The following is a 26,723-nucleotide window of genomic DNA, read 5'->3' as shown; positions in this document are numbered from 1 at the left end:
GCCTTCCGCGACGTGGGCGAGTGGCTCCCGCTCGCTCAGCCCGGGGCCCGGGGCTCCTTTTCAAAAGGAGGTCGCAGATCACGGGAGTGGGGCCGAGATGACTCAACGGCACGACACTCGCTTGGCACAGGACCCGGCTCACCCGCTTAGCGCCGGCTTGCCGTCGTCAGCGCCCCGAGAGCCCTCCTCTCCCGCCAGCCCCCCAGCGAAGGCCCCGCACCGGCCAGAAATCCCACCGATCCATCCTATCCGGCATCAGGCAGGGAAGAGGACCCACAGGCCCGAGTGGGCCACGTCCACCCCCTCGCCTGCTCCCACCCCCACCGGGGCCGCAGTAAGATAAACGCTGGCCTCACCCACCAGGCGGGAGGCTGCTAACGAGCTAGTTGGGAAGAAACACTCAGCGTGTGCAGGAGTGACGTCCATCCCTCAGCCGGCCAAGGACGGGCATGTCACCTGGCCGCGGTCCCTGCCGCATCCCAGGCAGTGACAGTAGAACAACAGCTTCGGGGGCAGTTAGGTGACCCTAACAGACAGTCCGGGCCACTGGCTGCGATCCCTCCATTAGCACCTCTGTCAGCGTCCTCTGTGTGACGTGAAGACCAAAGAAGCTTCCAGCCTCCACTGTCCTGAGCTTGACTGAAACAGCAGGACCTCCTCCCAAACCAGCACACCGTAGGCACTCAATCTGTGCACATTCGCCCCCACCAGCTCCGCTCGACTTTCCGTTTAAAATATTTCTTTTACGTTTTTATTTTATTTTTGAGAGAGAGAGACAGAGTGCAAGCGGGGGAGGGGCAGAGAGAGAGAGGGAGACACAGAATCCGAAGCGGGCTCCACGCTCCGAGCCGCGAGCACAGAGCCCGACGCGGGGTTCGAACTCACGGACCACGAGATCAGGACCTGAGCCGAAGTCAGACACCCAACCGACTGAGCCACCCAGGCGCCCCTCGACTTTCCATTTTAAAGAGGAGTAAAATGAAAGAGGTCTCCGGGGCACCGGGGGGGGGCGGGGCATGGTGGCCCCGCAGGCCAGACGCGTTCAGGTGGGAGCAGGCCCCCGTCCGGCCAGGAAGCGGCCTGTGAGCCAACCTCGGTCCCGGCCCCTCCTCTCGCTGCCCACCCTCAGCCCGAGCTGTGCCCCACCTGGCACGCCCACCACCCCCACCCCTTGCCTTGCACCCAGGTCCTCAGGGGCTCCCAGCCAGGGCCGGGCCTTACCTTGGACGGGTCCTCCGAGCCCCCAGGCTGGCCCGCGGCCAGCAGGGGTGAGGGCCGCAGCAGGGGATCGGGCAGCAGCTCCAGGCGAGGGCGCTTGCTCTCAATGAACTCCATCTCGGACTTGCCCAGCTCGGGCAGGTAGGAGTGGGACTCGGGTCGCAGGTGGAGCTCCTGGGACCTGCGGGAGGCAAGGACACAGGGCCTCGCAGCTGCCGCCCTCCCGCCCAGCACCTGCCGTGGGCCCCGCCCTCCGCGACCCTGAGGGAGAAGTGCCCGTCTGGCCAAGGGCACGCGGCGAGGCAAGCTTCAATCCCAGACTCGTCCTCCCACGAGTCAGCACTCGCTATGTTAATAGGAAGAGAACGTACTGGTGATTCCCCACCCCCGCGCTGCCGAGAGCGGCCCACGGCCAGCAGCATCACCCGCCTGGAGCCGGCTACAAGCGCACAGCCTTGAGTCCCACCCCAGACCTACAGAGTCAGACTGTGCATGTAAACAAGAACCCCGGGTGATTCACGGGCACGGTCGAATCCAAAAAGCCTTGTGGGTCCAACACAGGCAGTAACACACATGCTGTTATTTGCACATCCCCCACCCGGGGCAGACATCACTAGCCAACCACAGCACTCTGGCTGCGAAACCTGGCCTTGCGTCCTGCCCAGCTCAGCCAGCTGCCTGGGGCAGAGACGGGAGCTGTCCAGCCTAACACTCCCGACCGGCTCTCCTCAACCCTGCTCCCCAGTCTGCAGAGGTCAAAACTGGGCCAGAGAGGACATGGCCTTGCCTGAACACACACAGCACGGCCAGGACTCACAGACTCCGCCCCCGGCTACTGCTCCCGACCGGACAGCCTAAATATCCCCTCTGCTAAAATGCGTTTCAAGTTGATGCCTGCCCAGAACACTCCAAGAACATGCTCACCTCCGGGCCTTTGCACATGCTGTTCCCTCTGTCTGGAAGGCCTTTACCAGCTCTCTGAACGGTCGGCTACATATCGGACAAACGTCCCTCCCCTGAGAGGCCTTTCTGGCCACCCCAGCCAGAGAGCTAATACCTTGCTCACCCTGTGGCTAATAAATGGGTCACCTGCCTCATTCTGGAGTCATCTTGTGGGTGTCTGTGAGGCATCTGCCCTGGAGGCAGGGCCGCCTACCGTCGTGCACCCACAGCCTAGAATGGGCCAGCACATGACATCTGAGGTTAGGACTCTTAGCGGTCAGTGCTGTTATGATCTCCGGCATCTTGGGGCCCCGCTCTGACCTCGGCCCTCCCCTCACTGGGGTCCCCGTCCCGCTGCACGGGCTCATCCCCGTCCCCCCGGATTTAAGGACAGGCGGGCCCAGCCACAGGCAGACACCAGAGGGCCTCGGCTGGTAGCTGAGGGACCGAGAGGGACTGGGAGAAAAGGGGAAGACAACAGGAGGGAGGAGGGGGCAGCCCGGGTGCACCCAGGCGGGACTTGTCCCTCTCACCGGCACCCCAGCCCCGCCCCTCCGCATCTTGGCGGTCGACCCCTCCTGCCTAGGACTACCCCCCCCCCCCACCCAGAGACCACTGAAGGCCCACGCTGCGAAGTCGGAGGGCCACGTGGCCCTTTCCCGCTCCCCTGCAACCGCGCCCCAAGGCACAGCTGCACCAGGACGAGGGCAGGCACACAGCACAGCAGCCCCCCAACTTAACACCAGCCCTGCACGCTCCTGCCTCCTCCCCCGGCCTGAGGACCGACCCCGCGGCTCCCAGCTAGGCGGCGTGCAAGCCTCTCCTCACCTCTCGTTCCCAGGCTGAAATTCGGACAGCAGGGAGGGCCTCCTCCTCTGGGGCTGGAGGATGGAACCGGGCGACAGGTGCGAGGCGTAGTCACGGGGGTGGTGCTGGTACTCGAGCAGCCCGACGTCCTGCAGCGAGAGGCCGAGGAAGCGGGTGAGCCCAGACGGCCCGCTCCACGGTCACGGGCGCAGCCGGGCGCTCGCTCCTGCGCGGGGCCACGTCCGCGTCCACGCGTGGCTCCGGACGCCCGGGGTGGCCAGAGGGCATGGCCGGGGCCAGTCGCCGGCTAGCGTGCACCCTGTGCCCAGCCCCACACTGGCACCTGCAGCACGTGCGATTATGCCCTCCTCCCCGATGAGACCACCGAGCCCGCCTGGGAGCGGGCGGCTGGAAAGGGCACAGCCCGCGTGTCTAGCGGGGCACTGAGGGGATAGGGCACAGGTCTGTGAGGCTCGAAGACCAGCTTCCAAAACAAGGTGCCACCTTGGGGTTCCCCTGTCTTGTCTGTGAAAAGAAAACCCAGCCACGTGTGTCCGGCCAAAGTCAGAAGGGGAAATGAGCTTCAGACAAAACCCTCCTTCTTCGGTAACGTGCCATCCATCACCCCTTCTCATCTGGGGAAAAACCAAACGCTAACAGATTACAAGTATCCTGATTATCAACTACACTGATTCGAGACACGTTAAAAAGGGTTTTTAAAAAAGCAGAGAAACGAGCGTTTCGAAAGAGAAAACAGGGCCGGCTTCCCACTGTACCAATCCAAATCGATTCGCTCTGTCTGCCTAGAACACTCAGTTACACTGTGTGCGGCAATCAATTAGCGATGTCTGGCACAGGTAAGGCTGAGACAGAGGGGCACCGTGTGTGATTTATCTTCTTCCGGGCACCTCTCTTTATTCTCCCAAGTTTCCGTTAAAAAAGTCTAGTCGGTCTTCTCATGCTCCTGTTGTCCGGCTTTTTTTTTTTTTTAAGCAGTTATTCCTGCAAAGACGATCGGATGCTATCAGGCAGGTGAGCTGGGAGTGTGTGCATTTCAGACCCTCCAAAGCAAGCATGTAAGAGGCTGGGACGCCAAAGGCTGGAGAAGATGAGTAAATGGAATGAATGGGGACCCCAGCGACTTCGGAGGCTGGAAACGCTGAGGAGGCCCAATGTGGGGAAGAAAGGCTGCAGGGCCTCGGGCTGGGGGAACTGTCCGTCACTCCAACCCTCTGAGCCTCGGTTTCCTCATCTTTGAAACGGGTGCCTGACTGGATGGAAGGAGGTCCCTGTGCCTCCTACCACAAACCCTCCGTAACTCTCCAAAGACCTCCCTCAAGATGACAGGTGGCTTCCGGAAGGCAGAGAAGGGCTCAGCCCTCCCCCCCGCCGTCCCCCCACTCTGTGATGTCTAGCACGAGGCCCCAGGTGCTCGCAAATGGAGGCGGGTGGGAAGGAGGAGGAAGGGGGAAGGCCCTGGGGGAGGGAGGGAGGGAGGGAGGAAGCGAGGCCTCTGGGATCACGCTGGCAAGGCTGCCAGGCCCAGATCACACGCACGTGCAGAGGTGTGAGAAGGAATCGGCAGCCTCTGCCGTCTGCCAGGGGGAAGGTTTTCCCCGCCCGGCTCTCTCGCACAAAAGCAAAATGAGCAAAGCGGCAAGAGACAGACAGTCCGATGCCTCAGGAGACAGACAAGCCAACGCCTCGGCGAGACAGCACCTATGTCCGCCAACGGAGGTGGGAAGAGGCACGGGGCACACGGGGACCCTGGGCAGGGGCGGGGGGGGGGGGGGGAGGGGCGGAGAGGCCACTTCACGAACTTTCTGGCCTCAGTTTCCCAGTTTAGGAGCCAAGCGGGAGACGCTCGTCAGCAAAGCCCCTCCGAGGAGCATCTCGGGGGCCATTCCTGCGGTGTCCTCACTAAACCCCACCCTAGGCCCCAAAGCTGGTCTCCAGGGCTGAGCCAGGGACCCCCCAGGGGGGTCTGGAAGCTCCACAGGAAGCCCAGAATCGGGGACGTCCCAAAAGAGAAGCTGACCCGAGGTGGGGCGCACCAGGCCCTCAGGCTCCAAGCCTCCCGGCCACGTCTCAGTAACAACACCCAACGTTCACGAACTGCCCGTGTCTGCCCGCCGACAAAAGCTTTAAACGTGTTTTTCATTGAATTCCCACGGCGACGCCATGAGGCGGGTCTCATGCACAGTCCCACACAAACATGAGACCTCGGGCACAGAGAAGGTAAGTGACTCGCCCAGGTGACACAGCAAGGAGGGGAGGTTCTGAGATGCAGGACTGAGGCCAGGCTGGCTTCCTGCTGAGGGACGGGGAGGGGCAGACTGCAGGTTCTGAACGTACCCCCAAAAGGTGACAGCAACAAACCAGACTTGGGGGGCAGGGGCCTGCCCTGCCCTTGCCACGTGCTCACAGAGCTGCTTGCTCAGAGAATTGGGGGGGGGGGGGGGTCTCAGGTGAGACACCTCCCCCCCCCCCGCCTCTGCCAGCCTCTCCTCAGCCGTGGTGCCTCTGACACTAGAAATCGGGACTTGCCGATAAACTATGCCCCTCAGACTCCCCAGGAAGGGGACAGGCGCTAACCCCATCTGGCACGTCCCTGGCTAGATCCTCAGGAGCCACAAGGACAAAGGGGCTGAGGCATCTGGGCCTCGGGTCAAATCCAAACTGGGTCTGGATCCTGGGAGATGTTGGAGGGAGGGGCTGGGAGAAAGGTTTTCTTTGCAGCTGTGCTACAAAAAGATGGGCTCCTCGCTGGCTCCTGGGATAGGGTTTCTCACCCAGGGGGTGCTGAGGAAACGTCTGGAGCCGCACATGGCAGGCAAAGGACTCGTGGGCCCCTCCCGGAGAGGTGGGGCTCCCACCTCAGGGCCTTTGCACGTGCTGCTTCCTCTGCCTGGAACATTCCTTAACTACATTTCCCCATGCCCGGCCCTCCAGTTCCTTTCAGGTTTTGATCCCAACGTCAGCTTCCCCGTGAGGCCTCCTGCCCAGGCGCCTGACTTCAGTTAGGAACCCCACGACCTCTGCCTTCCCCCGCCCCTCCTTCCCTGCTCATTGCTGCCCCATGAGAACACCAGCTGCCTGAGGCAGGGATGCTTCTGGTTTGCTCACGGCTCCGTTCCCAGGGCCTACGAAAGTACTGGCAGACGAGGCGCCTACTGAGTGTTAAATGAATGAACAAAGCTCCCAGCACGGGGGCTCCCGAGAGGCCTTTCTGGGGAGCCGAACACCGCCCTGGAGCCGTCCCCCAGCACCCAGAACTGGGGGGGGGGGGGTGGGGAGGGGCAGGAAGGGCCACAAAGCTGAGGCGGAGAAACCCCGGGCAGCATTCAGGACACGAGCAACCCACCAGCGCGCCCACATGCGCCCGCGGCCCCCTCTGGCCCAGGCGGGCCCCCGGGTCCCTGACCTTTCACCCAAGGCAGCGCTGCTCCACGCGGGGCCCACCCCGTCGCCCGCGACGAGTGGGTACGGAAGACACGCGTCTTCGTGCGCCAGCCGGCCTGCGCACTGCCGGCCTCGCCACGGCCAGCGCCCGCACCGGACGGGCAGGGGTTCCGTGCAGTCTGGCTCTGGGGCAAAGCGCAGCTGAAACGGACCGGTCCTCCCCACAGAGCTCTCGGGAAGCACCGATCCGGGGCAGGAGTCCGAAACGGGGCCCAAGGCCCAAGCCGGGCGCGGCCGTCGGCCGTTCCTCCGCCTCTCGGTTGCAGCTCCGGAGCTGTGAGGGCAGCAGGGCCGAGCAGCCGTGACACAGGCCGAACGGCGCGAGAGGCCCGACACGTTTACGGAGGTCTGCCGAGCTCTCCTCTAGAGGAAAAGCCCACAGGCGACGCGGAAGAGGACACTCACGCTACGTGGTCGTCACAAGAACGGCGTCACCGAAGTCATCAGCGGCGTCCCTTGATATCCGTGGGAGCTAACGTTGCACAGGCATCACGCGAGGGCCTCTGCCCTCGTCCACTAATCTGAGCCTCGGAACCCCGCGGTTGCCGCGATCAAATGACGGGGAAACCGAGGCACAGGGCGGTAAGGCCCCTCGTCCGGAATTCCACAGCCAAGGTATCACTAAGGCAGCGCAGAAACGCAATCGGTCTGGCTCCAGAACCTGCGTTCTCAGCTACCCCTCTACACGGAGGCACAGAGAGGTTGAGTAACTTGCCAGGGTCCACACAGCAGAGAGCGGTAGCGCTAGAAGTCAGACCTTTGCACCTTTTGACTCGAATACATTCGTTCAGCACAAGAACTACAAGAGCTCAGGCAAGTCCAGAAGGTCCCGGGGGACTCGGAGAAGTCCCTAGGAAGCCTGACGAAAGGCGAGGCAGGGAAGGTACGTCGGGACCCCCAATCCCGGGAGACGCACAGGGAAAGACGTGGGGTCCTGATTCCGTGAGGGAGGGAAGCCAAGACCACAGAGGCGGAGAGGGCAGGGCACAGAGGGGTCCCGTGGGATTCCCCAGGCAACGCGCACGGTGTCCGGAAAGGCCGAGAGGGTGCCAGAAGCGGGCAGGGGAACGGCCAGGCCTCTGCCCGAGAGCACACCGGGAATCACGCCTTCCACCTACACCGTGAACCTCACAGCAGGCAGCCTGGAGGTGGCGGGCCAGCAGCCGGGACGGCTCCCACGGCCCCTGAGTCCAGGGTCCTGCCACCCCAAAGGACAGGGGCTCCCGTCACCCCGCCAGGAGGAAAGACAGGACTACCGCAAACCCGCCCGGGCACCTTCCACGGAGGCTCAGACCCACAACTCCGTACTTCAGAGAGGAAAACCGAGGCTGCCCCCCCACAGGGCCAAGTGGGCAGCCCAGTCTCACTCAGCAGGTGGGAAGGAACGGAGATTCAAGGCCGGATGTGGAGGTTCTTCTGGGCTCCAGGGCGGACTCGCCATCCAAGCAGCCCTGGGCCCAGGGCACATGGAAAGAAGCCTCTGGAACCAAGAGGCGCTACTCCTGAAGATAAGCCTGTTGTGTGTGTGTGTGTGTGTGTGTGTGTGTGTGTGTGTGTGTGTGTGTGTCAGAGAAAGAGAGAGAGAGAGAGAGAGGGAAGACTGAGTCTCAGGAAGGTCACAGGTCACCGGGTCCAGGCCCCTCCCCTTCCTCCCAGCTTCCTGCCTTAGCTACTATGCAAGGAGCCAGGACCCTGGGCTCCCACCCGGCTCCTGGATGGGGCATTTTTCTCCCTGTGCCTCGATTTCCCCTTTCTTCCACCCTCTGTCTTCTAGACTCAGAAAAGGGGGGCACCTCACCCCACCTGTAAAATCGGCCAATGGGAACATGTTAGAGGGCACGGGCTGCAGTGGGGAGGGAGGGCCTCCAGACTACAGACCCAATGCTGACCCCCCGCCAGCCAAGGGAAAGTGGTCCAGCCAGGACACATGCCCACGACAGCAAGACCCACCCCCAACCCGGGGTGCCCGGAATTCTTGCTCCTGCCTTTTAGGTGACAAGCAGGGTTGGGCCGCCCCACACAAAGCAGGGACCGGGGCCCCACTGCTGCCACCACACAGGACAGGAATGCCCCACCCCACAGCTGCCCCAGGGCCCTGCTCACCCCTGGCCTCAGCCTCCTGCCTGGAGTGGGCGGTGACTGCTGGGGCCTGTCCAGCCACATCCTGCGTCACTGACAGCCCAGTGGGGGCAGAACAGGAGACATTATGGGTCAGCCAGTGACCCCAAATGACCGGGAGAGGGCCCAGCTGGGGCAAAGGGCAAGAAGGAAGGCGGGAGAGTGGGGCAGCGGGGGGTGGAGGGGGGAGGCTCTAGGGACAGGACGACTTTCCAAAGCTGTGCCCACAGGGAAGGGGTGGGAGAGGGGTGGGAACCCAGCAGGAGGGGCCCAGCAACAAGAGAGAAGCCAGAGGCATCGGCCAGTGGCCCCCAGGAGAGGCAGCCCCTGCAGGCAGCTGCGGTAACAGTGAGGTAACAAGGAATAACGACAGCGAACGGACACGTCCGCCAGAGCGGGTGCCAGGCGCTGCCACAAGGACTTCATGCAGATCGTTATGCTTAATCCCCACGAGAACGCAGGTGACGGGTGCTGCCGTGACACCATTTTATAGATAAAAAATCCGAGGCTCCGAACGGTTAAGAACGTGGACCTTTCTCCTCGCCTACGAAACATTCCCGATCCACAAACAGCGCTCGAGACCCTCTTCGGGGTGATTCAGAGCAGCGAGTGAACTGTCCGCGTAGAAGGTTCCAACCAGAACGTTTGCTCTGTGGCAAGGGCTCGGTAATCGAGGGTTTGCGGTCGCTGTTGCTGTTGCTGGGGACCCCGACACAGACAGTGACGCTATGTAACAACGTGTGCCCCCAGGAGCACACTCCCCTGGCCCTGGGCACACGGCAGGTGCCCAGCAGGCAGTGGCGTCTGTGACCGGGGCTCAGAAGCCCGAGGCCGAAGCGGACTGCCTCCCAGCAGCGATCTCACCTGAGGCCTGCGGTTTGGTCTCCTGGCCTCAGTCCCCTCGAGTGCAAGGTGGGGTACCGATGCCAGACGCTCTTTCACTGGGCCAGACGGAGGGTCTGCAGACCACCCACAGGCACGCTCTCGTCACAGGGCTCAATATGTGCCCGTTCAGCCCGGCTGGCTCTGAAAAGCATCCTGGTGGCCAAAATCCTCAAGAGGCCGCCGCGTCTGGGACACCCTCCCCGCGGGGCCAGTGGGTTCACACGCTCACTGATGGAAATGCCCTCCCACACCACTTCCTTTCTTCTCACGAAGAGGAACCACGCCAAGCAGTCCACACGCATGCATGCACACACACACACACACACACACACACACACGGGCCAGCAGAGCCAGCCTCTTGCCCAGCTACGACCGCAAGGCCCCACACCTCCCCGCCGAGCAGCCAGTTGGTCAAACAGGGAGGCCCCAGACCCCGGGAGCCCTCCGGCAAGGCCCAAGGACACGGTACCCAGTAGGTGCCCAAAAAATGCCAGCAAAGGCCCATCCTCACGGCCACACCGCGCAGCGAGAGGCGCGGCAGGAAACGGGGTCACTGCGAGGAGAGACAAGGGTGCAGCTTAGGAGAGCCGGTCGAGGGCGCACGCGTGTGCGGGCCAGCACGTAGGTAGACAGCACTCCTCTTTCCCCGCAGGCAGGTCGCCCCCGAGAGGCGGGGCGGCTCCTCGGTGAGAGGAACCGACAGCCTGGATCCCCAAATCAGGGCTCCAGACACGCGTTCCGAGTCTCTTCCTCTCAGAGCCTCCAGTGCACGAGCTCCGGGGCCACGGCTCAGGGAGGCAAGGGGCTGTCAGCACCCGGGAGACCCCAACAAAGCCAAAAGGAGTCCAGGGGAGGCTGGGCTGCCAGCAAAGCGTATACAGCAGGCGTCCCGTGTCCGTACACAAATTCCACAGCTGACTCTGAGAGGCAGAGATCCCAGCTCAGCCTGGCCCCGGTCTCCATCACCCCCCCCCCCTTTAGAGCGGGAGCTAAGAGATTTTACCAGAACGTCCAGAGGCCAGTGGTCCCTGCCGTGACACCCCAACTCCCCTCAGGAGACCCAGGGAGCCCTGGCTGGACCCCGTCAGAGCCACACCAGCCCTCACGGGGACTCGGTGAGAGAAGGCCCCAAAAGTGGCCCCGGGTATACACCCCCCCCCTTACTCACCGTGTGGGGCCGGGCGATCTGCACAGGGTAAGAAATGCCATGGGGCGGGTAGCGGGGCTCGGTGGCCCTCCACGTCTGTGCCACAGGCTGCGTGGACCCCGACATGGCGGCGAGCGTCTGGGGGCTCTTGGGCCCCAATAATCTCCCTCTCGGTGGCCACCAAGGTTAAGAGCCAGTCCTCCTCATCTGCTCACGGGCCGCCCTGTCACAGGAACCTGAGAAAAAAACCAGAAAAGAAACAAGATCAGCCACAGGACAGTGTCCCCTCCAAGGACCCTGGTGGGGCCCCCTAATAGTTCCTTTGGTCCCTGAGGACAAGCAAGCACACAGGTCCTCCTGACCCTCCTCCTCCAAGCCGCTGGGCGCTTCCTGCCCACCGACAGCAGGAGGTGGCAACATGGCCTCTGGGGGACCCCCGAGCCACAGACCAGGCCAGACACGCCCCCCCCACCCACGACCAAGGCCCTGGCTCAGCAGGCACAGGAACCCCAACCCTGTGAACACTGCCCCACCATTCCCCGAAGGGTCCCGAGCCCCCACGGCCCACCCGACCTCACCCCACGACCCCTGCAGATTTCCGAGTCACCAGGGCAAAGTTCTCGGACAACACCCAGTTCAGGCGGGCAGCCGGGGGCCTGTCCGGAGAGGCACCGCCGGGGTGAGGCGCACGGTTGCGTCCCTGGCCACGGTGGGCAGGGTCAGCTCGGGCAGGACACGGGTCACAGCGTGACCCCTGGCAAGGCCGGGCCTGCCTGGGCCTCCGCATGACCCCGTGCAGGAGCAGAGCTGGGAGCGGGGGGACTGGGCAGCCGGGGGCCACGTTGGGGAAACAGCTAAGGACCCAGACAAGAGCCGGGGTGGGGGGTAACGGACAAACTGTACCTCCCATGGGACAGAAAACACCCATGTCCAGGCTGGAAAAAAATCTCAAGAAGCAGTCCCGTGCTGTTAGAGCTGGGGAAACTGAGTCTCGGGAGGAAGGAAGGACTCAAGGGTGCCAGGAGGCCCTTCGTCACAAGCTGCCTTTGCCCAGAAATCTCTGGGGGGGGGCCTCCATCCCCCCACCCCTGGGCCACCTGCCCACGCCCACGGTGAGAGCCGGGCACCGCCCCTGCCCCCGTCCCCATCCCCCCTCCCCCCTCCCCCGGCCCCGCACGTGCAGCCCCGCCCCCCGCTAGAAAAATCCATGATGGCGCAGGGGCCTGGCACCTGGACGCCGCGGTGCGCCGGGCAAGGCTGGGGCTGCATCTCACGACGCCCCTCCTCGCCCTGCCCCGGGTTCACAACTGCCCTTCTCCAGGGGAAGACGCCGGGCCCCTCCCCTGGCGATGGGCCCCGTGGCCGTCTCGAACTGGGACGGAGGGCTGAGGTCGCGGTGGTCAGAGGAGGAACGAGACCCCCATCTGAGGCTCCGGTGGCGTCTCCCTCCCCACCCCCATCTTTCCCGCCACTGTAGACGTGACCTTCCTTTCTGGAACCATCCTCCGGCCTCCCACCGGCGCTCGGGAAGTAGTCACGTGACCCGGGCCTGGCCAATCCAAGTCCTGCATCCCCCGGGCCAGGGATTGGTCGAGGGATGCGCCCGCGGCCCCAACTAGGCCAATGAGAGGCAGTCTTGAGACTCCGGCTGCGGGAACCAGCTTGGCCCCGAACCAGGAGCGCGAAAGCCTGCGGTTCTGGGGGCCACCTCATGGCAGGTGCCCGCCGAGCAACGACGCCGGCCGGCAGGAAGCCAGAGCGGAAGGGCGGACGGAGCGCGGCGGGGTCCTGATGACAGCCAGGCCTGAAGGCGAAGCCTGCTCGCTCGCTTAGGAGAGCGGAGACGGCCGCGTGCTTGGCCTTCGCCGGCCCAACCTGGGTTTCTGTCGCTTGCCACCAGAAGTCTGACTCAGCCAGGGAAGGAAGGAGTCACAGATCAGTGCACCTACGGGCACCTCAGCAAGCTGCCCACGTGGGCTTTTCCCAGCCACCGAGACAGGATGTGCCCTGTAATTTTTATGAACACGGGACCAAATCCTGCTCAGCTAACAGACGCTGTTAGTATCACTTCCCCTAGTACTGTCTCTGCCGTGGCTTCAGCCTAGTGACAGTGATGCTCTGATGGGGGCGGGGGGGGGGGGGGCGCTGCCCTGCCGGTTCCCACCGAGGGCAACGTGACATCTGCCCGATAGCCCAGAGACAAGAAACCGGCCCGGGGAGAGGGGCAGGTGTGGCCACTTCCGGACCCCGTTCCAGAATTCCCATTGCTCCCATCCATCTGGGAGCCCAGTGGATCCTGGTCACGCAAATTCCGTTCTGCTTTCTCTCTGGGCTCTCCGAGGAGCTGAGGCCAGCACCTCGGCAGGGAGAGGCTCCCAACCGGTCGCCCCTCCTCCAAGCGCAGTGGGGGAGCTTCCAAATGGCTGTTTGATTTTGCATTGCATAAGGCGGCAAAGAAGTCTGATTTACCCACAGCTTTTCTAACTTCCTTTGCCTAACAAGACGCCAACTGGGGATGGCAGGCCTCTGCCAGATGCTCACGCGCGCAGTGCACGTGGGCTCCAGAAGCCGGGGAGGTGACACCTTTCCAAACCGGCCCTGGAGAACCCTCAGCGGCTCCCCACCCTCCTCACACCGAGGCCACGGTCTGGCCGCGTTCCCATTCCCTCAAGACTCACGGTGTGTCGGCTGCCAAGCTCGAGGGGCCTCAGCCATCAACAGGTCACCCCGGCACTCCCTGGCCCCGTGTCCTCACATCTAGGTTGTCCCCAAAGCCAGGGGACTCTGGGTGCCCCCTCCATTCACCACGAGCTTATTTAATAAACCCAATTTCCACCCCTCCCAACCTCAGTCACATTTCTTGCCAGCTCAAAAAAAAAAAAAAAAAAAAAAAATTTTTTTTTTTTTTTTTAGGAAAACATTTTGGTGGTTCCTCCAAAAGTTAAACACAGAATTACCCAATGACCCAGCAATTCCAGTCCCGGGCACGTTCCCAAAAGAACTGAAAACGGGGACTCGAACAAATACTTGCATACGAACGTTCAGAGCTGCGCTATTCACAACAGCCAAGGGGTGGACACTGCCCAAGGGTCCATCAACAGATGCACGGACAAACAAACTGTGGTCCGTCCACACGGTGGAACGTGACTGAGTCACAAAAAGAAATGAACCACTGACACAGCTACACCGCGGGTGTGAGAACATCACGCCGCGTGAAAGGCGGCGGTCACAAAAGGCCGGCTAGTGTGGGAGTCCCCTTACAGGAAGAATCCGGAATAGGCAACCCCATAGAGACCCGAAACGGACTGGTGGCCGCCAGGGCCGAGGGCGTGGGCAGTGACTGCTAACGGGCACCCGGGCTCTCCGCGCGGGGATGGAAATGTATTTAAAGTGTAGTATCTGCATAACACTGTCAATGGAAAAACAAATGTTAAGCGCTGACTTCCTCAAGGTTTGAATGTGAATGACAAGGAAAACTAGGACGCACCTCCATCAAAGACAGGGGTAGGAGAGGGGTGAGGGAGACCCTCCCCCCCCCCCCCGGGACTCAGCAGGGTGCCCCGGATCTGGTCTGGGCTGGAAGGCCTTCTGAAGCCGGATCGAGGCTGCAGCCAGTCTCGGCACAGCGGCCCCAATACCACCGCGGGTCTGGTGGCTTCGGGGTCAAGAGAGGGTAGCACACATCCATTTATGTACAGAAACGTTGGGGTCCCCGCTGCGCGCTGAGCCCCACGTGAGTGAATGAGGCGGAGCCCAGCTGCCGAGGGTCTCGGTGCCCCGACCGGGTGGGGGTGGGGTGCAGCAGGGAGGAGAAAGCCAACAGTGACCTCGGAGATGGACGCTCAGGCTACTCCAGCCTCGGGGAGGGCGAGGGGGTCTCGGGGAGAAGGGGGAGAAGGGAGAAGTTCCCGGAGCGGAGCGGGCACAAGACAGCCGGGGGGGAGTCAGGGGGAGGCGGCCACCTGAACGGGAGCCCAGAGGTGAGACCAGGCACCGCGTGCTTGAGTCACTGATTGAGTGAGCACGAGGCAGGTGGGGGGGACAGTCACCCAAGGCCCACGGGCCACGGCAAGGATGGGTTCTGTTCTAAGGGCTCTGAGGGACCACAGACGGTGGTTGGGGAAATGAAGAGTCAGTGTGTTTTATTTTATTTTTTTTTAATTTTTTAACATTTATTTATTTTTGAGAGACAGAGAGAGGCAGAGCATGAGCGGGGGAGGGGCAGAGAGAGAGGGAGACACAGGATCCCAAGCAGGCTCCAGGCTCCGAGCTGTCCGCACAGAGCCCGACGCGGGGCTCGAACTCACGGACCCGAGATCGTGACCTGGGCTGAAGTCAGTGTGTTTTATAAGCAGGCGCCACAGACAGCCGGGAGACCTCGGGGCTCCTGCGGGCATCCAAGCAAGAGACGACGCTGGCCGGATCCGAGCGGCAGCACCAGAGAAGGAGAAGCGGGCACAGCCCAGGGAAGTCGGGAAGGAGCTCCCACCCTGGGGTGGAAGAGGCCAAGTGGCCTCCCGGGGACGGGGGCCCTCTGTCCCCTCGTCAGGCAGGAAGCCTCACACCTCTGAGCCTCAGTTTCCTCGGGTACACGTCCAGAATTCCTGCGCCACCAGCCTGCCAGCAGGACGGCATGCTTGGGAAGCAATGCCATCACGCCTGGTAAACAGCAGGCGCTCAATGAGGCAAACTCAGCAAGGGCAGGGCTCCGAGGAGACGAGACGGCCCTCAAGCGGGGCTAAGAAATGGCTGAGCCAGGTAGCGTGGGATACTTCCAAGCCCCAAAGCCCCAGCCCGGGCCTCGCGCGTCCAAGCCACAAACCAGGGCACTAGGGCCGCCGAGCCAGGCAGAGGAGGGCCAAGAACTCCAGTCCTGCACGGGGCCCAGCACGAATGGTCCACGGTGGGGACCACCCACAAACAGCACAGGGGCCCCAGGGTGGCCCTCTACTGCACCTGCCCCAGAGGCAGCGGCCCACCAGAGAGCCCCGCGGGCCCCACGGGGCAGCTCCCCACAATCCTGACCTCACAGCCCGTGTTCCATCCACCGCGTGGCCCTCCGTCCAAATCCACAGGAGGAAGCTCACCGCTGTGGGTTTTGTCTGCCTTGTCCCCGCTGCATCCCACAAGCCTACCGGTGCGCCTGGCACACAGCAGGTGGTCAACAAGGGAACCTGTCCGGGCAGGTGCCAGTAACGCCAGGTGAGGCCAGAGCCCTCCTGCCCCCACATTCCTCTCCGGCCCCAGGCAGGACGCTGAGGCCCCACTGAGGCACATTCCATGGATTTTCCGTGCCGCGTGCGGCCCGCTTCAGCTCCGGGGAGGGCGGATTACAGCAGGTCGGGGCCGGGACGGCTCCGAGAGCGGGCGGGGGACGGACGTGCGGGGTGCTCCTTAAGGTGCCTGGGAGCCTTCCGACCTGAGCCCAGGCTCGGGAGAAGACGAAAGGCCAGCTGTCTGTGCCACCCAATGCCTGAGACTTTCCCGTAACTAGTGGGCACCGACGTCAGAACCCGTGGCAGGTCGGGGAGCCTCAGAATGAAAACTCAGCTGTCAGCCCGAGAGAAGCCCCCAGCACGTGCACCCACACGCGCGCTCGCCAGAACCCTCCAGAACCCTCCAAGGTGCTCGGAGAAGCCACAGGCCCCACACAGGGGACCTGGTCTCTCGTACCCCCGCCCCCGCCGGCCTGTCCGGGCTGGAGAGACAGTGATGCGCTGGGAACGCCGTGGCCTTCCTCGCCACGGCTCTTCAGCCTCTAGAAGGGCGTGGGACCGCTCAGCAGCTACTGGACAAATGTTTGTTTGGATCACTGGCAATTCCCCTGCAAGGGCCTGGCACGCAGAGGTGCGCTAGCTTCCCGGAACCTGGGTGAACAATGCACCACAAACAGGATGGTGGAGGGGCGCCTGGGGGGGGCTCGGTCGGCTGAGCATCCGCCTTCGGCTCAGGTCATGATCTCGTGGTCTGTGGGTTCGAGCCCCGCGTCGGGCTCTGTGCGGACACCTCGGAGCCTGGAGCCTGCTTCAAATTCTCAGTCTCCCTCTCTCTCTGCCCCTCCCCGGCTCACGCTCGGTCTCTCAAAAATAAATAAATGTTAAAAAAAAAAAAAAGGAAGGGCTGAAAACAACAGAAATGCATTCTCTCACCATTCTGGAAGCCGGAAGTCCCAAATCAAAGTGTGGGTCAGGGCCACGTTCCTCCCCCTAGGCTCCGGGTCGGGGTGGGGGGGATCCTTCCGGACTCGTCCAGCAGCGAGTAGCCCCGGGCATCCCTTGGCTTTCGGCCGCCTCTCTGCTGGCCCTCCCCCGAGAAGGACCCCAGTCATTGGATTCAGGGCCCACCCTCGTCCAGTTGTGACCTCATCTTAACTAATCACATCTGCCAAGACCCGCTTTCCAAATAAGATCATGTTCCCAGCTTCCAGGTGGACATGAATTACGGGGGGAGACGCGCATTTAACCCGATAGGGTAGGTGCTCGGTGCATATTTTCTCGGCCCACTGCCATAATCCGGAGCCTGGCACACAGGAGGATCCAACAAATACGTACCGAGCAGAAACAGCCTGGCCCCGGGAGCACGGAGCCCCGGAAGCCAGCACGGGGGACGTGAGCACCGAGGCTGTTCTGGGATGTGACGTTAAGAGGTGGCAGAAACCCCAGCTAGAACGAAGCGGACTGTTTACGCCTTGAGTTTCTAGTTTCTGGCGTGCCGGGAAAACGGGGAGCTGGCCAACTACCAGCTCCACCTTCCACAGGGCCTCCTTGCTCAGGGATCCGGCTCTCAGCTGAGCCCTGGGACACAGAGAGCCCCGTGGGAGGTGGCCCCGGTGAGCCCAGAGGAGCCTGCCCGGCCCACGAGGGCAGGGGGGTGAAGCCAGAGTCCCTGCCCCCTCCCAGGCGGCTCCCCGCCGTCAACCACGATCACCGGAACCTTCGTGGACAGGTTCTGAGACGCGGCCGCGAGTAAAAGACCCCAGACCCCTGCCTTCACAGAGCTGCTATTCTAGCAGGCCAGACCGGAGTAATTACAGGAATGTTGGGAGGTGTCTGCGGTGTGGGGAAAACGAGAGGGATGAGGAGGGTAGACAGGGGATGGCTGGCGGCAGGGCGGGGCATGGAGAAGGAGAGAGAGGGGAGAAAGGAAGCATGCGGATGTCTAGGGAAGCTGCTCCAGGCAGACGGAACAGACAGTGCAAAGGCCCTGAGGTGGGGAGGGAATGGCCAGGGGCCCGGATGGCAAGAGTGGAGTGAGCAAGGCCCCTGTGAGGTCACACAGGCTTTCGCTCTGAACGAGAAAGGAAGGCGCCACCCTCTGGGCAGGGGTGATGTTCGGGGTCTCCTGTACCAAGCCTGCTCCTTGTGCCCCTGTGTTAAAGGAAACCTCAGCTGTGCCCTCCGTCGGGGAGTAACCCACCTGGAATCCTAACGCGATTAAAGCCACCATTCAGGGTCCCCTGGAACACAGGTCCCTATCCAGCAGGAGTAAAACTGGCCTCCTTGCCCCTGACACGACCTCTCCGCCCCAAGGAGGAGCCAGGGACCCAACCACGGCCTGCTCATGGCTCTGCCCAAAGAGCAGCACCCCTGAGTGGCCCAAAGTCACGTACGGCTCAGCTCAGAGCACTGCCCTCAGAAATGCCACCCGCCCACCCCTAAACGGAGACCAGCCAAGACAAGCCCATCCCAACCGAGGTCTCTGCCTCATTCTGGCCAATGAGGCACTGGGGGCGGGGGGCGGGAGGGGGTCACAGCAGTGGACCAGCTGGACAAAAACTCCTGCCAACCAGTGACAGGCCTGTCCCAACACAGAAAGCACCTCTTCACCCCAGGTACTCAACAGAAGACGGATGGAGGGGGAAGGAGGAGTGGGTGGGTGGGTAGAAGAAGGAGGGAGGGAGGAAGGGGAGAGCGAGGGGGGAGCATGGATGGAGGAATGACGGACGGACAGATGGACAGACAAATCAACAGATGGACATCAATTTTATTTTCTTTAGTGTTTATTTTTGAGAGAGAGAATGCGAGTCGGGGAGGGGCAGAGAGCAAGGGAGACACAGAACCCGAAGCAGGCTCCAGGCTCCGAGCTGTCAGCACAGAACCCGACGCGGGCCTCGAACTCACAGACCGTGAGATCATGACCTGAGCCGAAGTCGGACGCTTAACTGTCTGGGCCACCCAGGCGCCCCAGATGGACATCAATTTAACTGTGCCACTGTCCACAGAGCCCAGCGTGCCTTTATTCCACAAATACGCCCACATCAGGCTCCCCGCCAGCCACTGTGGGAGACACACACGAGCACCACCCCCCCCAGAATCCCCAAGCCTGCACAACTGCCCCCCAAGTACCAGCCTGCTGGGCACAGAGGACCCTGGGGAAAACCGCCTCCAGTCTCCAACTCCAGAATCAGAACAGGGAGGGACAGGTGCAAAGACTCATCGAGAAGAGATCTCTCAAAAGCTCAACACCCACAGAAGAGTCCCCAAAATGAGGGCTATGGCTCAAGTACTCTCGGCTACTAGAAACACAGGGTGGGGACGAGTTTGCCATAATGACGATGGCAATATTAGTCACCGGGCAGGTACTGTTACGATCCCCATGCTGCAGATGAGCAAATCGAGGCTGGGTGAAGTGAACTGACCAAATGGCAGAGCAAGGCCCTAGTTAGGAGGGTATGCAGGACTGGGGGGACCCGCGCCCAAACACAGAGCAGACAGAGAGCTTCTCGAGGGGGGATGAGCATGGGGTCCAGGCATCCGGTGAGATGGGCAGTGGCCTGAGCTGAGCCCACTTCTGACGCTTCAGGGGAACAACAGCGAGGGTCGTGGGGACAAAAGCTGCCGCCGGTCCACACGGGGGACCAGGTCCAAGGACAGAGAGCCCTGGACTGGCCACAGCCCGAGCCAACCTTCCAGGGAAAACCAGAAGCCTGGTACCGAACACACCCCAGGCAACCTGCGCCAGCTCGCACCTCCCCTAAAAGGGATCCCCAGCCTCGGCTAGAATTTCCACCGCCCCCAGATGCTGCCTGGTGCCCTCCCAGGGTCCTCAGACCCGCCTGAGAGTCTGTGGTTCTACCGGTGGCATTCTTCGGGCACCCGCACAGAGGAAGGCCCCAATTTCCCCCACCGAACATGACTGCCCCATTCAACAGATCAGGAAACCGAGGCTCAGAGAGGTGAACTCACTCACCCAAGGTCATGCAGCCAGAAGGCACCCTGGTCCAGCCCCACACACCCTCCGAAGTGAGCAGAAGAGTGCCACCGAGGAGGCCCGTTTCGGTCTCGGATTTAGTTGGTACATTCGTGTCCACTGGGCTGTGGCCAGCTTGGCCGCCCAGCCCTGCTCCCCCGCCATAGCCAGATCTGCTCCAAATCGCTTCCTCCTGGACTCCCTTCCCCCTCCCCCTCTTAATTTTAAAAGGAAGAGAGAGAGAGAGAAGCCACAGTCATGACAAACCCTCCCGCACGCCAGGTCACAGGGTCCCCTACGAGAACCCTTGCCTCGAGACGCGCCCTCCCTCTTGGGTATTTCACAAACATTACGCTGGATTTTTCCTGGCTCTTCCTCATTAGGTTCTGAGCGCCCCGGGAGGGACATGTTTTCCATCTGGCCTTCCAAACAGCAATTTTTTCTGCAGAGGGGGAAGAGGGGGAAACCAGAGAAGAAGCTGGTGTCTGGGCGGGGGGGGGGGGGCGGGGAGGACGCTGGCACCAGCTGTGCGACTGGGCAAAGCGCTCGACCCTCTGCCCCGGGGGCTTGGAACAGAGCGGACTACAGAGTGGGAAGCGGGGACCTGACTCGGCGAGCCGTGTCGGGGCTCAGTGTGGTGCCCGCTGGCAGTGAGCGCTCGTCCACACAGGGGGCGGGGCGACCACAGACGGATCCAGGACGCCGGGACTGCAAAGGCTGCGGGGCTCGGGGTCCCGGATCCGTCCACATCGCTGCCTGGACGGCAACGAACCAACAACCAAGGAGTCAATGGACCACAGATCACCGCTCTGGACATTCTGCTGAATGGAGTGAGCCAGACACACAAAAGGGCAAAAACGCTGTACGATTGCGCTTACAGGAGGCGACCGGCCTAGTCATCTCCTAGGGACAGAGAGTAGAGGGGTGATGGCTAGGGCCTGGAGGAAGGAGTATGGGGAGTAATGGCCCCTTTAAAAATGCCCGAGACCTGAACGTTTTTGTGTTGTGTATTTTACCACAACTTAAAAATTAAGTAATAACAAAAACAAAACAGAAGCAAAGCGCACACCTCCTCCAGGGAGGCCTCCCTGGTTGCTAGCCAAGGCAACCAGCTGGGCTGGTATCCTCTGTGGTGGCTTCCGCTGCCCTGGGGGCCCCGTGGAAGAGCCGGTGCCGCCCAAGGCCCTGCCAGGGGTCCCGGCACAGGGCAGCAGCCCCTCGCGGCCAGGCACTGAGGGGGACCACAGTCAAGGCCTCGTTGCCTGTAGCCCACGTCGCCCCCAACCCAGGCAGCGTCAGGAGAGGGCTGAAAGGCCCCCCGAAAGCCACGGGGACACAGGGAGGGGCTGACCGTCTGCCGGCTCCGCCCATCACTCACCAGGACCCGGAGGGTGGAGGGGGCCGCGGCGAGGGGGCGCGCGCGGCAGACTCCGGGTTCCCACAAACTTCCCTGCGCAACATCTGGCAAACGTGTCCGCAGCCACGCAGCTGCCGGAAACGCCTCCTCCCGTCCCGCCTCCACGCACGCTGGGCCCCCCAGGACGGCTTTCTGAGGAATTTATGGGGTCGTCCTGAGTATTTCGGGGCAGATCTCTGGGGGACGTCCTCCACCACGTGTGAAGGAGGACAAATGTTCCCGCTGCTAAGAATAGCTTCGCCAGCAGCGGCGCCCGGGGCTGGGAGCCCACCCCCCCCCCACCCCAGCAGCTCCCCCCTCGCATCACCCCCCTCCCCACCTTCCACCAATGCCACCCAGGTGCCAGGCGGCGGGGGAAGGGCCCATTTCGACCAGCTCCCTCCAAGGCTCCAATGTGGATCACAGCAGCCCCTGCGATTTCCCCGAGGGCTTTCGCTGATCAGTGCGTGTCAAGGATCAAGAACCCAAAAGGCCCTCCGGGCCCTGCAGCCAGGAGCCCGCAGACGAGCGGGCACACAGGCCTCAGGGCCCGGAGCGGGAGCACGCTTCTGGGATCCGATCACCAGTCCGCGGAGGGAGCAAGATTAACCAGGCTCCGGTGGGGGGAGAGGTCCCAGGCCGGAAATAGGGAGGGGGAAACAGCCAGGAGGGCTGAGGATACCACGCCAGGCCGGAGTCTCACGGAGGAGAGGGGCAGGTGGGGGCTGCCTGTGTCAGGGGGTGGCCGCTGCTCAACCCCAGCCGGGCATCCTGGCCCCTGGAGAACGGGGCCCAGGGGATCACAGCGTCCAATTCTTTCGGGCAAAGAAAGTCTGACTTTGAGACATCCCTCAATTTACAGTTTTTATTTCAAAAACATGGACCATAAACCCAACCCAATAAATCAGTCTGACATCCAGATACAGCCCGTGGGCTGCCAGGATGTGACCTGTGGCTTCTGACATGTGGTCAGCTGGAAACCACAAGAGAGGGCCCAGCAAAGCCCAGGGGAGCTTGGGGAGCGGGGAGGCCGGTGACAGGCAGGAATGTCCTCCCACATGGCTTGGAGGGGGACCTGAGAGGCCCCTAATTAAAACAGGGAGTGGGAGGGGCTGGGCCCACTTACCCAGTGAGTCTTAAATAACACCTACCCCCTCCCCAAAGGACACACACTGGCCGTGAAAGGGGGGCTGGGCAGGGACCCCGAGCTGGCTCATGTCCAACACATGGAGTGAGCCGGCCGTGGCCAGCAGCTGTTGTCTTCGCCCACCCAGCACCCGCTGCTTGCAAACTGTACCCTATGTCCTTGGGGCTACGACCCCTCGATTCTGGGCTCTGAGGGAGGCTGACTCTGCCTCCCGGGTCTGGCCAATGAGCACAGTCTCAGGAGCACCACCAGGGCCACCACCAGAACCACAGCCGCCGTCACTGGTTTGGGGAAGGGCTTAACTCTCAAGCTGAGCCCGTAAAGTTCACTCCCACGATTTCTGTTGTAACAGTGGGGACAACAAGGCTTACCTTCCACTGGGCTAAGTTGTGATCGTTAGTCTTAGGCTACCAGGGATCGGACACGGGGAGCCCCTTGTCACCTGAGCCCCTGGATCCAACCATGCCTGAAGCTCACCCTGATATCCTTTTGTGCTAAATGCAGGAGGAGCAGAGAGTCTGCCAGTTGCAACCAACACACCTAAGACAGCGACCCCCTGAAAACCCCAGCTCGAAGCCATGAATCTCCCTGGAATCAGATCTGCAGTCTCTGGTCCCCTCACCTGTACAGGTAGGGAGATCTCCCAAGCCGGCCAGAAGGAAGCAAGAGGAATTAGATGGGAGCCCCGGACAAATTCAGCCTAGGAGGAAGGGGCCGGACAAGAGCCTGGGATAGGCCTATGCGGTCTCTCACCCTGAAGAAACAGTCTCCTGGCCAGGCCTGAGCTATGTGGCCCTAACGGGGGATCCGGCAGGCAGCCACTTTGCGGACAGAGGCTGCCCCTTCCTAGCTGACTCAGATCTGGGTCACTCCCCAGCAGCAGGCACGCCCCCACCCACAACGTCCTCTGGCCTCTGGCCTTGGCTTCTGGAGGAATATCCCGAGGTGGAGAGCTGCCGTGGCCCCTCTTTCAGACAGGGGCGTTGTCCGAGGCCAGGAGGCCTTGCGGGCTGCACCCACAGACACACCTTGGGCCCCACCCCTGCTGGAGCCTGTTTCCCGGCCTGGAGGGTGGCCAAGGCTCAAACCAGGAGCAGGTAGAGACCCTGACCCCTCAGCCCTGACCCCACGGGCGCTGACTTCTCCCACCATCCTCTTTTCTCTCCGACCTCCATGTAGCCACAAGTTGGTTACAGCTCCCATTTCACAGATGGGGAGACTGAGGCTCTGGGGGCAAAGAGGGCTCTTCGGTGTGCCACGGGCAGGAACAGGACCATGGAAAGATGAGCCAACTCCACCTCCAGATCCCAGGTCCTGAGCAGTCATGATAACAGACCCAAGGTGAGCACCGTGCACTCATCACCATGGCTAACTGCTAACACGGTGCTCACACTCATCAGTTTATTTCATCGTCGCCATATCCCTGGAAGCAAGACTGAGGCACAGAGAGCTTAAGTGACTTGCCTGCCAGGCTAGCCCTCTCCAGCACCCACCTCTTACCCATTACGTCCTGGGAATCCACTGCCAGTGTCCCCAGCCTCCCAGCTCAGGCTGGGGGACACCTCTGCCTCTCCCTGATCAGGCTGCGGCTGGGGCCTCACAGGCCTTGTACCCAACATCACCGCTCACGGGTCCAGGCCAAGTCCTGCCAGCCGGAGGCAACCACAAGTCGCTACAGATGGGCCGTGGCCATCTCCATGTGAACCTGGCCGGCCCCCCGGGCCAGCCGCAAAGCACCACCCCGGGGTCCCGGAAGGAACAGGGAGCAGCATCTTCAACCCCACCCCAGCCCCCTGGCTCTGCTACGTCCCTCATCGGGACCCGGACTCCTCATTCCCAGGGTCCCCGCTGCTTATTTCCCACCTCCCCACAGCCCCAAAGGTAAGGCCCGTGAAGGCAGGATCCACACCTGCTGTGTCCACCCCGGAGTCCCAGCTCAGGCCACGCCGCAGGCCCTCCATAAGTGCTTGCTGAATCCATGAGCCCCCTGACAGCATCCCTGCAGACGCTGAGCCGAAGCTCGAAGGCCACTTTGGGAATGGAGAAACTGAGGCCGAGGAGGGGTCGACTTACAGTCAGATCCTGGGGCGTCGCCTACAGCAGGCCAGCACGCCCCGAGAACTGATCCACGTTTATACCGCCTGTTCCCCCACCGCTCTCACTGTGGCCCGGGGCCCTGATCCCTTCCTCCTGGAAGCTGCGATGCCGGCCCATCCATCAGCCGTGGCTGGGACTCCGGAGGCCGTCACCACCAAGGGGCCGCAGCGTGCCCGCTCTGGGCCTCGGGGTCTCCCCCTGTCAAGGGCACCCGGCAAATAAGGCAGCTTGCGGGGGAGGGGGATGACTGCGACCCAGGTGCTGGGTGAGTGGCCAGGCATGTGGGGAATGAGCGTTCGGGGCTTGGGGGGGGGAGGGCCCAGCACGGAATCCGGGGAGCCTCCGGCCTCCTGGGTCACGTCCTCCTTAGCAGGGACGCCTGAGCGGGAAGGACGGCTGGCAGCAGGCAACAGGCAGGTTCCGGGATCTGTGATTTGGGTTCTGGGCGAGGGAGGCGGGTTCCGGACCCCTCCGACAGGGAGGAGACCTCACGAGGTCCTGGCCCCTCGGCCGGGGACGCGGAAGGGTGGGGGTCCCTGGCCCTATGAGCTTCTAGGGCTGCTGTAACAAACGACCACAATCCAAGTGGCTTACAACAACGGAAATTTATTCTCTCCCCGCTCCGGAGGCCCGGTGTCCAACATCAAGGTGTGGGCAGGCCACGCTCCCTCCGAAGGCGCCCGGGGAGGATCCCTCCGGCCTCCTCCAGCTTCTGGCCACATCACTGCGGTCTCTGCCTGTCTTCACACAGCCATCGTCTGTGCTCTCTCTTCCGTCCTTCACAGGGACACTGGTCCCTGACACAGGGCTCGCTCGGGAAATCCAAATGACCTCATCTCAAGACACGTCTGCAAAGACCCTTTTTCCGAAGCAGGTCCCATTTAGAGGAGACGGGCATGAACGCGTGCGAATCTCTTTTTTTGGGGGGGGGGGGGCTGCCATTCAGTCCACTGCGCAGGCCCTGGCCTTTCCTGACGTTGCCCACCGATGGCGAGCTCGCTCCCTGCCGGGCCCCGGGCCCGGGGTTCGGGCCCACTTTCTCTGAGCGGTCCTGCCACGGGGCCGCTGGGCACAAGGGCCTCCCTCACGTTTACAGGAAGCAAGGGACTCTCACACCTACGCCTCCGAGAGAGGGCCAGCCACGGATGACTCACCCCCATTTCACAGGCCAAGGCGAGGCGCACAGTGGTTCAGCCGGGGAGCCAAACAAACGCAATCTGTTTGCTTCTGTGTCAAATGGAAGCAAATCCCACTCCCGAAGGATGTCACAAGGTCCTGCAAGGAGAGCGCGTCCGCCACCCTCCCCCCCATAATCACCACTCTATTTATTACCGGCGGGGCCCAGCCCACACAGCTGCCCACCCAGCCTCCAGCCCCAGCAGAAAGGGCCCATTATGACATCATAGGCCGAGAATTATGTTATTAGCCTGGGAAGGAGGCTGGACCCAGGGACAAAGGGCTCATTGTCATGCAAATACCCAACTAGGAGGAAGGGGGGTGGGGGGGCGGCTCCTCTAGTCTTGTAGCTTGTGAGCCACACTGAGAAACCAACTCCAGGCCTTCCAGAAGACTTTGGGCATCTCCGGGCCTCACATCTCGAAGAGGAGGGAGGGGGCCCCTTCCCACGGCTGCAGACGAAATGCCATTTACCAGTTAATACTGTGTGCCTGCAGCTGTGTGTCTTTGGGCAAGGTGCTTACCCTCTCTGTGCCTCAGAGGATCGTTAGAAGAACTCCACAAAGTGTGCTCGATGGTCGCCCTGCCCCGTCAGCCGTCAGGACTTGAAACTGATGCCGTCAACACCCCTCCCCTGCACCCCAATGCCATCAGGCCCCCCACTTTCCTGGCTCACGACCTCCACCTCTCTGACCTAGGAGGTCCAGACCTTCTGGAGATGCCCGATGTGTTCCTGCGGAGCCCTCTTGAACACAAACACCAGAACTGCTTTCCAAAGGCCCCTGGTTTCCCATGAATCCCCAAAAGGCATTCTCAACCCCCAGATACAGAACTCCAGGGGTGAAGGGAGGTGAACTCAAGTGAATTCCAGCCCCTGGGCCTGAGTCTCCCTAGCCAGAGCCCTGGGGGGGGGGGGGGGTGGGGGGGGGGGGTGATGTACCCGGAGACACAGTTGAAGTGTATCCATCCATCCCCAGAAAGGCCTCATTCACCGCCAGGGGACGGGCCCACATCCACAGCCTATGGGGGGACACTGAGTCAGGCACGAGTGTCTGCTGAGCACCTAAGATGTGCCCAGTGCTGGGGACACAGTAGTGACCAAGCTGAACAGATCCTGGGTGAAGGGGTCGGTGGGGGGC

The 26,723-nt window shown here is 62.3% G+C and overlaps 1 protein-coding gene across 1 annotated transcript in view; it reads right to left on the bottom strand.

Moving 5' to 3' along the window:
* Positions 1-26,723, bottom strand: part of NCOR2 (nuclear receptor corepressor 2) — a 212,555-nt gene that overhangs the window by 136,186 nt on the left and 49,646 nt on the right. The window contains 3 exon segments of the mRNA XM_053901929.1: positions 1,222-1,399; positions 2,989-3,116; positions 10,601-10,815. Of these exon segments, the coding sequence (XP_053757904.1) occupies positions 1,222-1,399; positions 2,989-3,116; positions 10,601-10,705 (411 nt within the window). The 5' untranslated portion in view covers positions 10,706-10,815.

Source organism: Panthera pardus, unplaced genomic scaffold, assembly GCF_024362965.1.
Source record: "Panthera pardus isolate Hobbes unplaced genomic scaffold, ASM2436296v1 HiC_scaffold_15, whole genome shotgun sequence".
Lineage (NCBI taxonomy): Eukaryota > Metazoa > Chordata > Mammalia > Carnivora > Felidae > Panthera > Panthera pardus.
Note: the sequence above shows the minus strand (reverse complement) of the source record. Positions and strands in the feature narration are given on the sequence as shown.